Source organism: Caenorhabditis briggsae (genome assembly GCF_000004555.2).
Source record: "Caenorhabditis briggsae complete genome, chrII, whole genome shotgun sequence".
NCBI classification, from domain to species: Eukaryota; Metazoa; Nematoda; class Chromadorea; order Rhabditida; family Rhabditidae; genus Caenorhabditis; species Caenorhabditis briggsae.
Genome location: NC_013486.2, coordinates 6,280,119 through 6,292,296, shown reverse-complemented (window position 1 = coordinate 6,292,296; position 12,178 = coordinate 6,280,119). Strand labels below are relative to the sequence as shown.

At 37.4% G+C, this 12,178-nt stretch overlaps 1 protein-coding gene across 1 annotated transcript; it reads right to left on the bottom strand.

Moving 5' to 3' along the window:
- Positions 1-9,076: 9,076 nt before the first annotated feature.
- On the bottom strand, positions 9,077-11,781 carry CBG13024 (the record flags this gene model as incomplete). Its single annotated transcript, XM_045242163.1, has 7 exons — positions 9,077-9,401; positions 9,449-9,651; positions 9,704-10,337; positions 10,392-10,677; positions 10,721-11,204; positions 11,248-11,511; positions 11,737-11,781. 7 exons carry the CDS (start codon positions 11,779-11,781, stop codon positions 9,077-9,079), a joined length of 2,241 nt encoding a protein of 746 aa, XP_045095031.1.
- Between the last annotated feature and the right edge of the window lie 397 nt (positions 11,782-12,178).

The following is a 12,178-nucleotide window of genomic DNA, read 5'->3' as shown; positions in this document are numbered from 1 at the left end:
CTTTTTAAAAATTAATGAAAATGATGAAAAACTGACAAAAAATCCTCAAAAAATGAGAAAATAGGAAAATGATATTTGAAATAGGCTCAAAAAATACGGTAGTTCGCTTTTGAGACTTTAAGGAAAATCCCCACACTGTCAAGTTTAAGCTGAGTTATGTCGTTTCCTATGAAAGATATAAAAAATGTGTTAACTGATAAAATATTTGTGATATTACGATAAACAATGCATCAGTTGAAAACACTTTTATATCTTTGATAGGAACCAAGATAAATTGACTCAAAGTTAAAGATAGCTGCCCTTTTATTACAGGTTTTACGGTAAGTTCTTTTCAGACTCAAAAACTAGAAATTAGTTGAATTCATATCATTCTTATAATAAATAAATGAAGTTGCGTCTCTTTATTTCTCACTTTGTCCGAACATTTTGAATAGCTGGAAAATAAATTATAGATTCACGAGACCTTTAAATAAGAGTGAGTCGCGAAGCGACGAACAGTAAAAGAAAAAGGTTATTTCCAGCTGTTTGAAGCGCCGGAGGCGCGGCAAACATGCTGGTTTGATTTTAAAAAAACACAGTAACCAGAAACCAGTAAAGAAAAGCTTGAAAAATCATTTTTCCTCAAAGCAGTAAAAATTCGTTTTCTGAAACCTTCTAACGTTCTCTATCTCCTTGTTTTCATGTTCCGGATGTTTTGACAACAATTTGTCATCAATGGTCAGTAAATTTGTAAACTAATTATTTGATGTGATTTGCTATCTGATGACACAGCTTACTATGTCTTCCCTGGAGGCCGAAAAACCGGATGGTTCAAGAGAAAAATGTCCATGGTCAGGAAAAGACAGGAAAAAGACCTAAAACAAATCCAATTAGCCGCCTGGTTTCTGCCCGATTCTGGACAGAAGGGGACAAAACAAAGAAAATCGGGAATCTGAAGACTTCTTAAACTATCTCGAGGTATCCAAAAAAGTGAACAAGAGAGGACAAGAAAACATATGAGCCACCGGCATTCGTCCGGTGCTCTTAGCCATGTGAGAAAGTTCTGTGAGGCAGAAAATATCATTGGCAACGGCGAATTGAAGCAGTTGGACAACAGAAAAAAGAAGAGGATAGAGTAGAAGAAGAAGTATCTGTGCGGGAAAGGCTAGGCTCAAAACAAAATAGGAGAAAGAAGAAGAAGAAGACGAGAAGAATCGAGTTGCGAATTTGAGAATACAACTGTTCTGATATTATGTGTGAATGAAGAATTCTAGAAAAAATAGAACAATATTGCTTTACGATGTGTTTGGACACAAAAATATGACCGAAAGTTTTATGGGAGATATGCAAATCGTTTGAGAGAGAGAAACGAATGGTCGGGGTTGCTTCTTCTTTTTCTTCCTTCTTTTTTTGTTGCGAACTTTTTTACAAACTAAAATATTGGGAATAAAGATCGTAGTAGACTTTAGAAGAATCCATATGGAACAAAAAGAGAAGGAAGAAAAGAATTAAAGAAAAGAGGAAACGAGAAATTATTTGATTACCCGAAATGGGAAAGGAGGTCCTTTTTGTGCCCAAATGATGGCAAAGAAAAACGACAAAGACGACGCGATGCTGCACAGAAAAACAGAATTCATGATTAGTCGTCTTAGAAGCACTTTTCAAAAAAAAAATTAACACTATTTCCAACGATTAAAACGTCCAAAAAATATGGCCTGATCAAAGTTTTCCATTTTACATTCCGCTCCAATTTCCCATTTTTCAACGGTTCGGTTGCGGGATTTTTGGCCGAAGAAAGATCCGGGTACCTCAGGTGTTAGGCCACCAAGCATTCTCATTTTGAAGTTCAAAACTTGTGCACGTTGTTCAGAAATAGTAATCACAGGTTTGTCAGGTTCTAGAGGTTTTTTTGTCACTGACAATGAGCAGCCTTTTGAAGTTGTTTATCAGTTACCGTAAAACCTGTATTAGAAGAGCCCCTGAAATTGAAGGGCCCCTCTGATTGAAGTGCCCCCCTAGAGACCTCATGAAAAATAGAAGTGCTCCCTCTATTTGAAGGGTCCCTCTATTTGAAGTACCCGCTCTAATTGAAATGCCCCTTTGACCATCTCCTTTGATTTTCAGTCGTTTTTTTCTGTTGTTTTGATTGAATAATTGTCTAATTTTGAAAAAAAAACTGGCACCTGAAAACTTGAATGCCGTCGCTCTATTACAGATTCTGGTCTCGTTTGAGCGATTTTCGCAATTAAGCATGGAGTTTTTCAATTTGAAAAAATTCGAGAAGTTTTAGCGACGAAAATGTTATCAAGAAATCTGAATTTTTTTCTGAAAATCCCACTAAATTCAAAGAAATTGATTTCGTTCGATACAATATCGGGTTTAAAACCTCGTAAATTGGCACGTTCACATTTTTTGGCACGAACGGCGCCCGCAAAATCAGGTGCCAGTTTTTTAAATTTTGACAATATTGAAAATTGTGTTTTTATGAATGAATTGTAATGGATTCTGAGTAGAAAAACGAAATTTTAACTGAAATATGATGTCACTCCAATAGAAGTTCCGTTCTCAGCGACCCCACGAAAAATACATGTGCCACCTCTAATTGAAGGGCCCCTCTAATTGAAGTGCCCCCCTAGGGACCCCACGAAAAATAGAAGGGCCGGCCCTTCTAATACAGGTTTTACGGTAACCTCTTTTTCATATCTTTCATAGGAACCGAGATAAATAGGTTCAAAGTTATAAATTACGGGAGAGGCTTCATTACAGGTTTTACGGTTCTCATTCCAAAACGTTAAGCCAAACTTGTTCAAATAAAGCTCCCGTTAACCTCGAAAATCTAGAATCTTACTTTCTCACAACCAGTACTGGTTCAGCGTTTTACAAAAACAAAAAAAAACTCACGTCTCCAAAGCTGAGGGACCTCTACAGTAGCCGTCGTTTATCTCTGCGTTTTCCCGTTTAATGTGACATCAACCAGAATTTTCGAAATGGGTTTTGAGGTCTCTGAAAAAAAAACAAATGACGAGGAGATTTGTCGAACAAAAAAAGAAAACGAATGGGTAGAATGGTAGTAAAGATGCTTCGTTTCGCTTTCTTCACGGGGGCTCCTTGTCTCACCGAAATTGGATTTTCAACGACTGGTGACACAAAATTAACGAGCCATTAGGAGGGTTAGTGAAAAGGAAAAAAGAAGGAATTAGAGATGATGAGATAACAGAGAAAACGAGAAAGAAAGAAACCTTTGAATGCTCGTTATGAAAATGGCAGAAAATGATGAACTCGAGTTCTCTCTCCAAAATTGCACTTGTGTCCCAGTTTCACTTGTCTCAGAAACCGATTAGTGGGTATGGGAATGTTGGGAGATTCAAGTTGGTGTTCGAGCTGGGAGAGGATGCACCCAGAAGCACAAATTAGAAATTTAGGATTGAACCAAAAAAATTGGAAAAATGGATAACTGTTGGAAGATACATGACTTTTTTAAATATGTATTTAATAGATATCAGTGGTATAATTTTTATATGGGTTTCCCAAAACTAACAGTTTCTGGATTCCTAAACTTCTCAAAAACGGAATTCCTGTGGCTCTCAAGCACAAAAAGTTAGATGTTCCGAACTTCTGATATTCGGAATTTTCGAATACAGAAACTGTGGAAACCTGGATTTCGAAGAACTTTACATTTCCAAATCCTGTACTTCAAAATTGTAAGGGAACGGGTTAAGGGTGTCTGGGTAAGATATAAAAATGTGAATTGATAAATTGTTTATCATAATATTAGAAGTGTTTTCTCAGTTGACACATTTTGAATACCTTGCAAGGAGCCAAAAAAATGAGTTCAAACTTGACAGTGTGGGGCCTTCTATTACAGGCTTTACGGTACTTGGTTTATTGAAAAAATCATTATTTTCTTCCTGAATAACTCGTATTCAAAAAAGATGATTTGACTTTCGAAACGAGCGAATTTCGGAACAAAAAACAAGACAGGATCAAAATGGAGGTCGCAGGATTAGTTCGTATATTACACCGAGCCGTTCCTCATCTTGTTTTGTCTGTGCGTGGTGTCAGCAAAATGCAAAAAAATGCAGAATGAATGTAGCGCCAGGCTATGCACAGATTCTTCAATTTCCGTTCTCAGAAAATGACAATCCGTCAAAAGAAGGTGGGTCTTTTTTGAGGGGATTAGAGAATGCTGGAAATGTTAAGATAAAAGTGGGCGGAGTGTGTTTCCTTCAATGCATTCGAAATGAGAAAAAAAGAAGTTGGAAAATCTGTCAGACAGCGAAACTTTTTTGTTTCTTTTAATTTTAAATTTTAAGAACAGAAGCGTAAAATGAAAAAAAGAAAAAAGGAAGGAAAAAGAAAGAAACCGGAAAAGAATGAAGGATTAAATTTGGGGGTTTGTAAAAGAGTAATTCTGAAGTCAGTGGTGTGGTTTTTTTCTGTTGAAAAACACGAGAATTTCGAAATAAAAAAACCGAACGCAGGTTCAGAGGTGTGACGTTGGGAGTAAAGAAAACAGCTGCAACTGGAAGAAGAAGAAGAGCCAACAAAATAATATATCACAGAGTTTGATGATGGTGATAAAAGTGAAAAGAGTTATGGTTGTGTTATTGGAACGATGTGAAATGAAAAAGAAAAGAGGAAAAAAGACAAAATCATTTGTTTGGATTTGAGAAAGCGTTTCTTTTTTCGCATCTTTCCTTTTTCTATTCCTAAGATTTCGAAGAGCAGGCTATTCCCAATGGTCCACGCACTCAACAAGGGCAGATAAAGAAAGATAGGAAAAACATCGGACCTTTGATCTTGGACGAAAATTTGGGAAATTGAATCGATTCCCGCGAATTTCGAAAAAATTATTACAATAAAACCTGTAATAGAAGAGCCCTTTAACTTTCATCTTTGAGCCATTTTTTTCTCGTTTCCCGTCAGAGATAGAAAAAGTTGCCCACTGTTTAACTTTTTATCGTAATATCAGAAATTTCTTGTCCATTCTCTTGTTTTGAAACATTTTGATAGCTTGCATCGGAATTAAGATATTTGAGCTTAAACTTGACATGGGGGCCCTTCTATTAGAGGTTTTATGGAAAGATCATTACACCTCTTTTAAATGTGTTGTAGCTGATAAAAACTCAAAATGTTCTCAATTTTCATTGTATTTTTCTTAACACTGGAAATAATTAATAGGATTCTAGCGAAGAAAAAACACAGAGAAAAATATGTCTTCGTTTCAGCAAACAGGAGAAAAAGAGTCTCTGAACTTGTATTTATACAACAAAAAAAAGAAAACACATGGGGAGAGCCTGGTGAGAAGGTGGAAAAACAAGCCAAGGAGGGATTGAATTTTCATTCCAAATCCATTTAGAATACTTGATTTCTGAATACTAAATACAACGAGCAAGCATGTTCTGAATTTTCAAGTGAAACGAATGAGAAGGTTTAAGCATGTGTTGTAATGATGCTCATTGAAAAGTAGTTATTATTTATATTTGCAAACGAATTGAAAACAAAACAAACAGAGAATTTCGAATTCGTTGGCACTGCCGGTACCAACCTTAATCTCTTCCAGAGATATCGCAAACACTCTAATAGAACGATCCCCACCCCTCCAAACTTTGAACTTTGAGCCAATTCATCTCAATTCCTGTGCAAGATATCAAAAAATGTGACCACTGACAAAATATTTCTGATATTACGATAAACTATTTATCAGTTTTCAACTTTTTAAAATATTTTTTTACAGGAACCGAGATAAATTGGCTCAAAGATAAAATTTTGGGGTCCTTCTATTACAGGTTTTAATGTATTTACAAATGAATTGAAAAGAAAACAAACAGAAATTTTTGAAATCGAAGGCAGTTTAATTTAACCGGCACCAGGGAGTCGGAAATCAGATGATCCGATTTTCAGTTTTTTTTTCCGAATTTTTTCGGAAAAAATTTCCGAAAACTGCGAAGCTTTATAATTCAATTTTCATTTATATATTGTTCAATCAGAAAAAATATCTCAGATGTACTCTAAAAAATGAATTGAATTTTTTAGAAAAAAAAATTGGAAAGCCGATTTTCCGAATAGGGTTTACCGAGCAAGCCCGCATTTGTACTTCAAGCTCAATTATCTCGGTTCCATGGAGAGTTATCAAAAATCTGGCTACTGATGAAGATGTATTTTATTATCGGTTCCTGTAAAAGATGTCAAAAAGTGATCAACTGACAAAATATTTTTGAAATTATGAGCAGCATTTTTTTTTAACATTTTAATATCGTTTACAAGAAATGAGAAATATGTGCTCTAAGTTGACGGTTCGAGGAGCAGTCTATTAGAGTGTTTACAGTAATCGAGTTCAGCTTGAAAGTTAGGAATGGCGTTCCATTAGAGAATTTAAAACTATAAGTTTGTGAACTGCAAATTATAAAACTACAAGTTTTCGAACAAATTTGCAATTAATATGATAGCCTGATTAGGTAAATATAATAAGACTAAAAGGGATATGAAATAAAAAGAGTCTCACACTTTTTCTTCTTGAAGTTTTAAAAACTACAACTCCATCAGAATCTGAACTTCTCTTCTAATGTGGCCACAATTCTAAGCCACAACTACTCCAAGAATCTGTCTATTCTTGGAGACAAAACCACGTCAACGAACGCGATTCTGATTAGTAGAAAATGGAAATAAAATGGAGAAAATGACTGCGGAGGATGTGAAGAAGTTTTCCGTTGTCTCGACGTACTATTCTATTCTATTCGGACGAAAAAAAATGGACGACGTCAACATGGACAGCAGCACACACAAAATGTAGGAGTTTTTTCTCAAATTACCACAATTATAAAAAAAAGAAGAGGTAAAAGAAGAGAAAAAAACAACAGAAACGAATGAAGAATAAAAAAGTGTCAACAGGATTCTTTATTTCATTGCAGAAGTCCATTTTATCTTTGTTTTTAAGACAATGTGAGAGGGAAAAATGTGGGAAAAAGAGTCAATTATAGTAGATGAAACATCTTCCAACATCTCAGATAATTGGAAAGAAGCAGTAAGAATAGAAGGGTGGAATATCTGAGTTCTGGCACTGAGGAAGCAAGATCATAAGTTTTTAAAAAACTGAAATAGAAAATCGCTGGGTTTTTACAATTATAGCTTGCTCGCTTTCGGGGAATCCATTTTGACGACGTCAATACTCTAAAACAGAAGTTCTAGAAGTTTTTATTATTTTAGCGAGAAAAAGAAAATAATTGAAAAACATGGTTTCACAGCTTTATTATTGAAGAACGCACAATTATTTTTACTATTCTAATACAGGACATTTCGAGTTGTGGAAGAGAAATGCCAGTGGCCGTGGCCGTAGGTCCCACAACGAAAACCACTGTAGCCTAAAAATAATTATGTTTCCCGGATTTATTCTCTCGATTTTTGTGCATTTTCAGTCGATTTTTTCTATATTTATTCTTTGATTTGTTTGAGGAAAATAAAATATTTTTCTAGGTTACGGTAGCTGTCGTTGTGGGACCTTTGGCCGCTGTCACCGGCGTTTCTCTGGCGCTAGAAGATCCTTGGCTAGAGTCTTACTTGCTAGAGAAGCTCATTTGCTAGAACTTTGTCTCGATTGCTTGAACTTCTAGGGCCGGGAGTCTGAAGGGGAAAAATGCATCGTTTCGCAAACTTGAAAAAAGGCCGAAACTTTACGATTTTAAGCGAAAGTTTCGCAATTTATCAGAGGTGCTCGTCCGTGAGGTTCGTCCGTGAGGTTCATCCGTGGTGAGGTTCGTCTATGAAGTTCGTCCGCTAGTTTCGTCCGTGTGAATTGCAAAAAAGTTTCACAATTTATCAGAGGTGTTCCGCGAGATTCGTCCATGTGGTTCGTCCGTGAGATATGTCTGTGAGGCCGTGAGGTTCTCGTCCGGCAGATTCGTCCGTCAGCTTCGACCGTCAGGTTCGTCCGTCAGCTTCGACCGTCAGGTTCGTCCGTCAGATTCGACCGTCAGCTTCGACCGTCAGGTTCGTCCGTCAGATTCGACCGTCAGGTTCGTCCGTCAGGTTCGTCCGTCAGGTTCGACCGCCAGGGCCGTCGAACCTGACGGTCGAACCTGATGAAAAAACCAGACGGTCGAACCTGAAGGACTGAAAATCGACGAAAAGCTGAAAATCAAAGACAAATTTCCATACTGCAAGAGCCTGAAACACAATTTGGTCAAAAACGGCAATTACTCTTTGACTACACCACTCTTTGACTACACCTACTCTTTGACTCCACATTCTCTTTGACTACAAAATCTCTTTGACTACATTTATCTCTTTGACTACACTTGTCTCTTTGACTACAAAGTCTCTTTGACTACACTTTTTTGTTTTATAGTACTTTTTGACTGAATTTATTGGAGTTTCGGATTTTTCTCTCAAATTGTAGGCTTAGGCTAAAACACCAGTTTTCCGGTAACCGTTTCAGCATAAGCCTTTGATTTGTACAGAAAATAATAAAATTTTGGAAATCTCAGCGAAAAAAAGTGAGAATTTTGCTGATTTTCGCGAATTTCAGTACTTTTTTCACTGTGATGTATTTTTGGAATTGTCAGTTTTTTGTTTAAAATTATAGGCTTAGGCTCAAATTCTTCTTCTATTCTGTGAGAACGCCCACAAAAACTGCAGAAAATTTTAAAATTTTAAAAAGTGTAGTCAAAGAGACTTTGTAGTCAAAGAGACAAGTGTAGTCAAAGAGATAAATGTAGTCAAAGAGACTTTGTAGTCAAAGAGAATGTGTAGTCAAAGAGTGGTGTAGTCAAAGAGTAATTGCCAGAATAATAGTCTATGAACTTTGTTGACCACATCATGAATATTTTTTTGAGGTCAATTATACTTTTTTCGGTCAATTTTATTCTTTGTGAATTCTTTGAATGGACTAGTTGAACGACTGGGAAACCGTTGAAAATTTATATGTACCGAAAGAAAAAAACACGACAAAGATAAGAAAAAAGGCAAAAGGATCAAGTGAATGGGGGAAAAGGATGTGTGGATAAAAGGGACTACGACTACATCATCAGAAACTGAAAATAAAGAGTATCTTGTAAATTAATGACCACAATCGAAATTTGGCTTTTATTAAAGAAATTAACTACATGTAAATGAATTCGGAAATATCCGGCTGCAGCAATTCGGCTCTTGCCAGTACAGCATTGAACAATGCATCATTCGTCAGATCCATAGCTTTACGGCATTCAGTCAAACTGAATGATTTTGATCTGGTTCCGCACTCCTTTTCGTCCAATCCAGGTCTACTTGCGTCTCGAACAAATGCGATGAAAGCAGCGGCCAAGTTATCAAAATACATCATAAGCTGGGAACAGAATCCAGCACGAACTGATTCTTCCATCGGCAAGAAGTCCATTTGCTTGATGAACGAATTCACACATTCTAGAGTTCTACATGGAGATAGTTCTCTGTAAACAAACTATCTGAGTAATATTCCATCTTAAAGATAACTCACATTTGAGGGGCTTTTGTATTTTTCGAAACCATAACTCCAGCATGCTCAAGAATCAGTCTCACACCTCTCGAATCATTCCGTGCTCGCAAGATTCTATGTTTCTGATACGGAGCTGACAAGCAAACGGCAGATCGATCCAAATCAATTATGCAAATGGGCCAGGGACTGGATGTTCCGCTCATAATAACCGATGGTAGCTCGGCCTGAAATTGAATAATTTTCAGTTACATTTCAGTCTTTTGAAAATAAAATTACCCTTCTGACGCCCTGTAATCTCAAATAAGGATTGTATTTGTGACGATAAGGACGCAAGCAACACCATTGATGAGGTTCAGGAACAAAGAAGGCTAGAGAGTAAAGAAGTCTTGCCACTAAAACGTGATCTGATCCAATGATTACAGTATGTCCTTGGCTTTGCAAGCATCCGGAGATCGCCTTGGCAAGTATCCGATTTTCGGAGAGAGCAGCTCCTTTTTCGGTGAAAAGGGTGTTTTTAATCTGAAAATTATTTATAATAAATTTCCATATTTCAATTATAAATCTCACCATCAATGGTCTTTCCATAGAAATGAGTGGGAACCGTTCGAGGGCAGAAAGCAGTGAGAGAAGACGAGATAATTCAGAAGTCACTCGAACAAGAACATCATCTGAATCCTCCGAGAACAGAGATGCCTTCATTTTGGGCACCGAATCTCCGACCATTCTTTCAAACCAAGAGTGTCGATCCAAGTACCATTCTTGTTTTAGGTGTGACATAAGAAACGAGATTGCGTAGGTTACGGTGGAACCGGTCCGAGTCTGAGCTGAGAAAATGAATGCGGCTACAAGTAGATGTCGGGATGGCGAAACAATCATTTTGTGCTGAAGGGGGCACCGCGAATGGGGAGCGCTGGAAAATTTAATTTGGTGGAATTTATTGGATTTGCGCAAAGAATCCACTCACTTGCATATCAACTCTGCCAGAACACATTTAGCCACAAACGCTTCGTCCGTAACATAAGAATCTCCGAAATCAATTTGATCGTCGAAAAAATCAAAAATATCTCTGGGAGGTGGAGTATTCGTCGGTTCTCTCTCATCTCGAAAATTGAAAACGTTTGGGTTAGGTGTCGAAGTTTTGATTTCAAATGCATCTTCGAATTTTTTAGCAGGAGGGCTTCGACATAATGCAGAGAGATCGCTGTGTGTTGAGACACCAACGCCTGAGTCAACGCATGATCTTCGAAGTTCTGTAAACGAACAATACCATCTTGAACTAGATGAATGACTTACCATCATCGTTGGTAATTGGTGACAGCCTGTCCAGCTCATAGTGTTCCGTTAGATGTGCCACGCAGTCACTTGTCTGAGGATCTATCGATGTAGACGCAATTTTGTCTTTCAGGTACTCGGCAAGCTCTCGATCCTCTTCGTTTGGATATTTGCTTGCCAACAACTTTCCAAGATGTCCCGTATCGTTTGGTGAAGGCGAGGCAAGTGTGAAACTGGTGTCAAACCGTTCATCATCTATTAACTTTCCCTCACAGCAGTGATCAAGTCCCTCGTCTCTCAATGATTTCCCACCACTTTCAGGACTTTCTGTTATTCGAGACTCGTCCATAGTCAATGTCTTTGTACTGGTCGTTGCACTATCCGTCATGTATTCGTCCAAATACTTCAAAGTTTTGTATTTATAATCACCTGCTTGCATCATGTCGAGGGTGCTGAAAGAGTCCACTAGGTTGTCGCCTAGCCCTTCCAGAATCGTCAACTCAATCTGAAGGTTTTTTTTAATTTTCAATTCGATGAAAATGTCATACTTTTAATGGATCGTCAATTTCTTCAAATGATACCGATTGATTGGATCCAGACGAATCCATCAAACTTTCTGCATCGGCAATTGACCCATCTTCACCAGAGAGATTCACTGGAGATATTGAAGTAGAAGGAGTGACGTCCCAAACGAATTTCAGCTCAGGGCCAGTCATAAAGTCAAATTGCGACCAAACTATTTTCATTATCCCGCAGTTTTCACTGGTTTTAAGCGGCAGCTGTCGTCGCACAGCGTGCTCTTTTTTCTGCTGCTGAAAATTGAAATTTTTGTTCTCTAATTATTGCTCACTTTCTCTTTGCTATCCATCTAACCTTAAATCTGAGTCTTTTGACAGCGGCGGAATACATTTCTCGCAATTTATAGTTTTAACTTTAGACATAATTTTCATTGTATCGATGCCAAATTCAAAAGTGATAAGCCAGTGTGACCGATAAACAAATTGATAAGAGACGATAAGAAACAAAGCGATACTCACATCCTTAAGCGCATCGTATGTGGTAAAATATTCATCCGCTTCCATACGGCTGTTTCAGGCAAACTTTTTTTTCTGTAAATTGCAGCAGTTGCGAAAGAAGAGAAAATCGATACTTTGAGAATGTTGCAGCAACTTTTTGGGGGAACTAGAAAAGTGAAATGAACAAGAAGAACAGGAAAGATTGATGCTATTTACACAGGCACACGATGGAATTGTCCTGTAGGTTAACAACTGTTTGACTGCCTGCGTTTCCTCGATCCGCACTGTTGCTTATTTACTACTGCCTCACGAGAGAGCGGACGAGATAATCGATGAATGAATCAGCGTTTTAAGAATTTTAATAAGCAGACCTTAACCAAAAAATTGAGAACCACTACTTCGTGTTAATAGGTTGTTGTTCAACTGCGATAGGTCTCTTGGATTGCATCCAAAACTTTCTTCC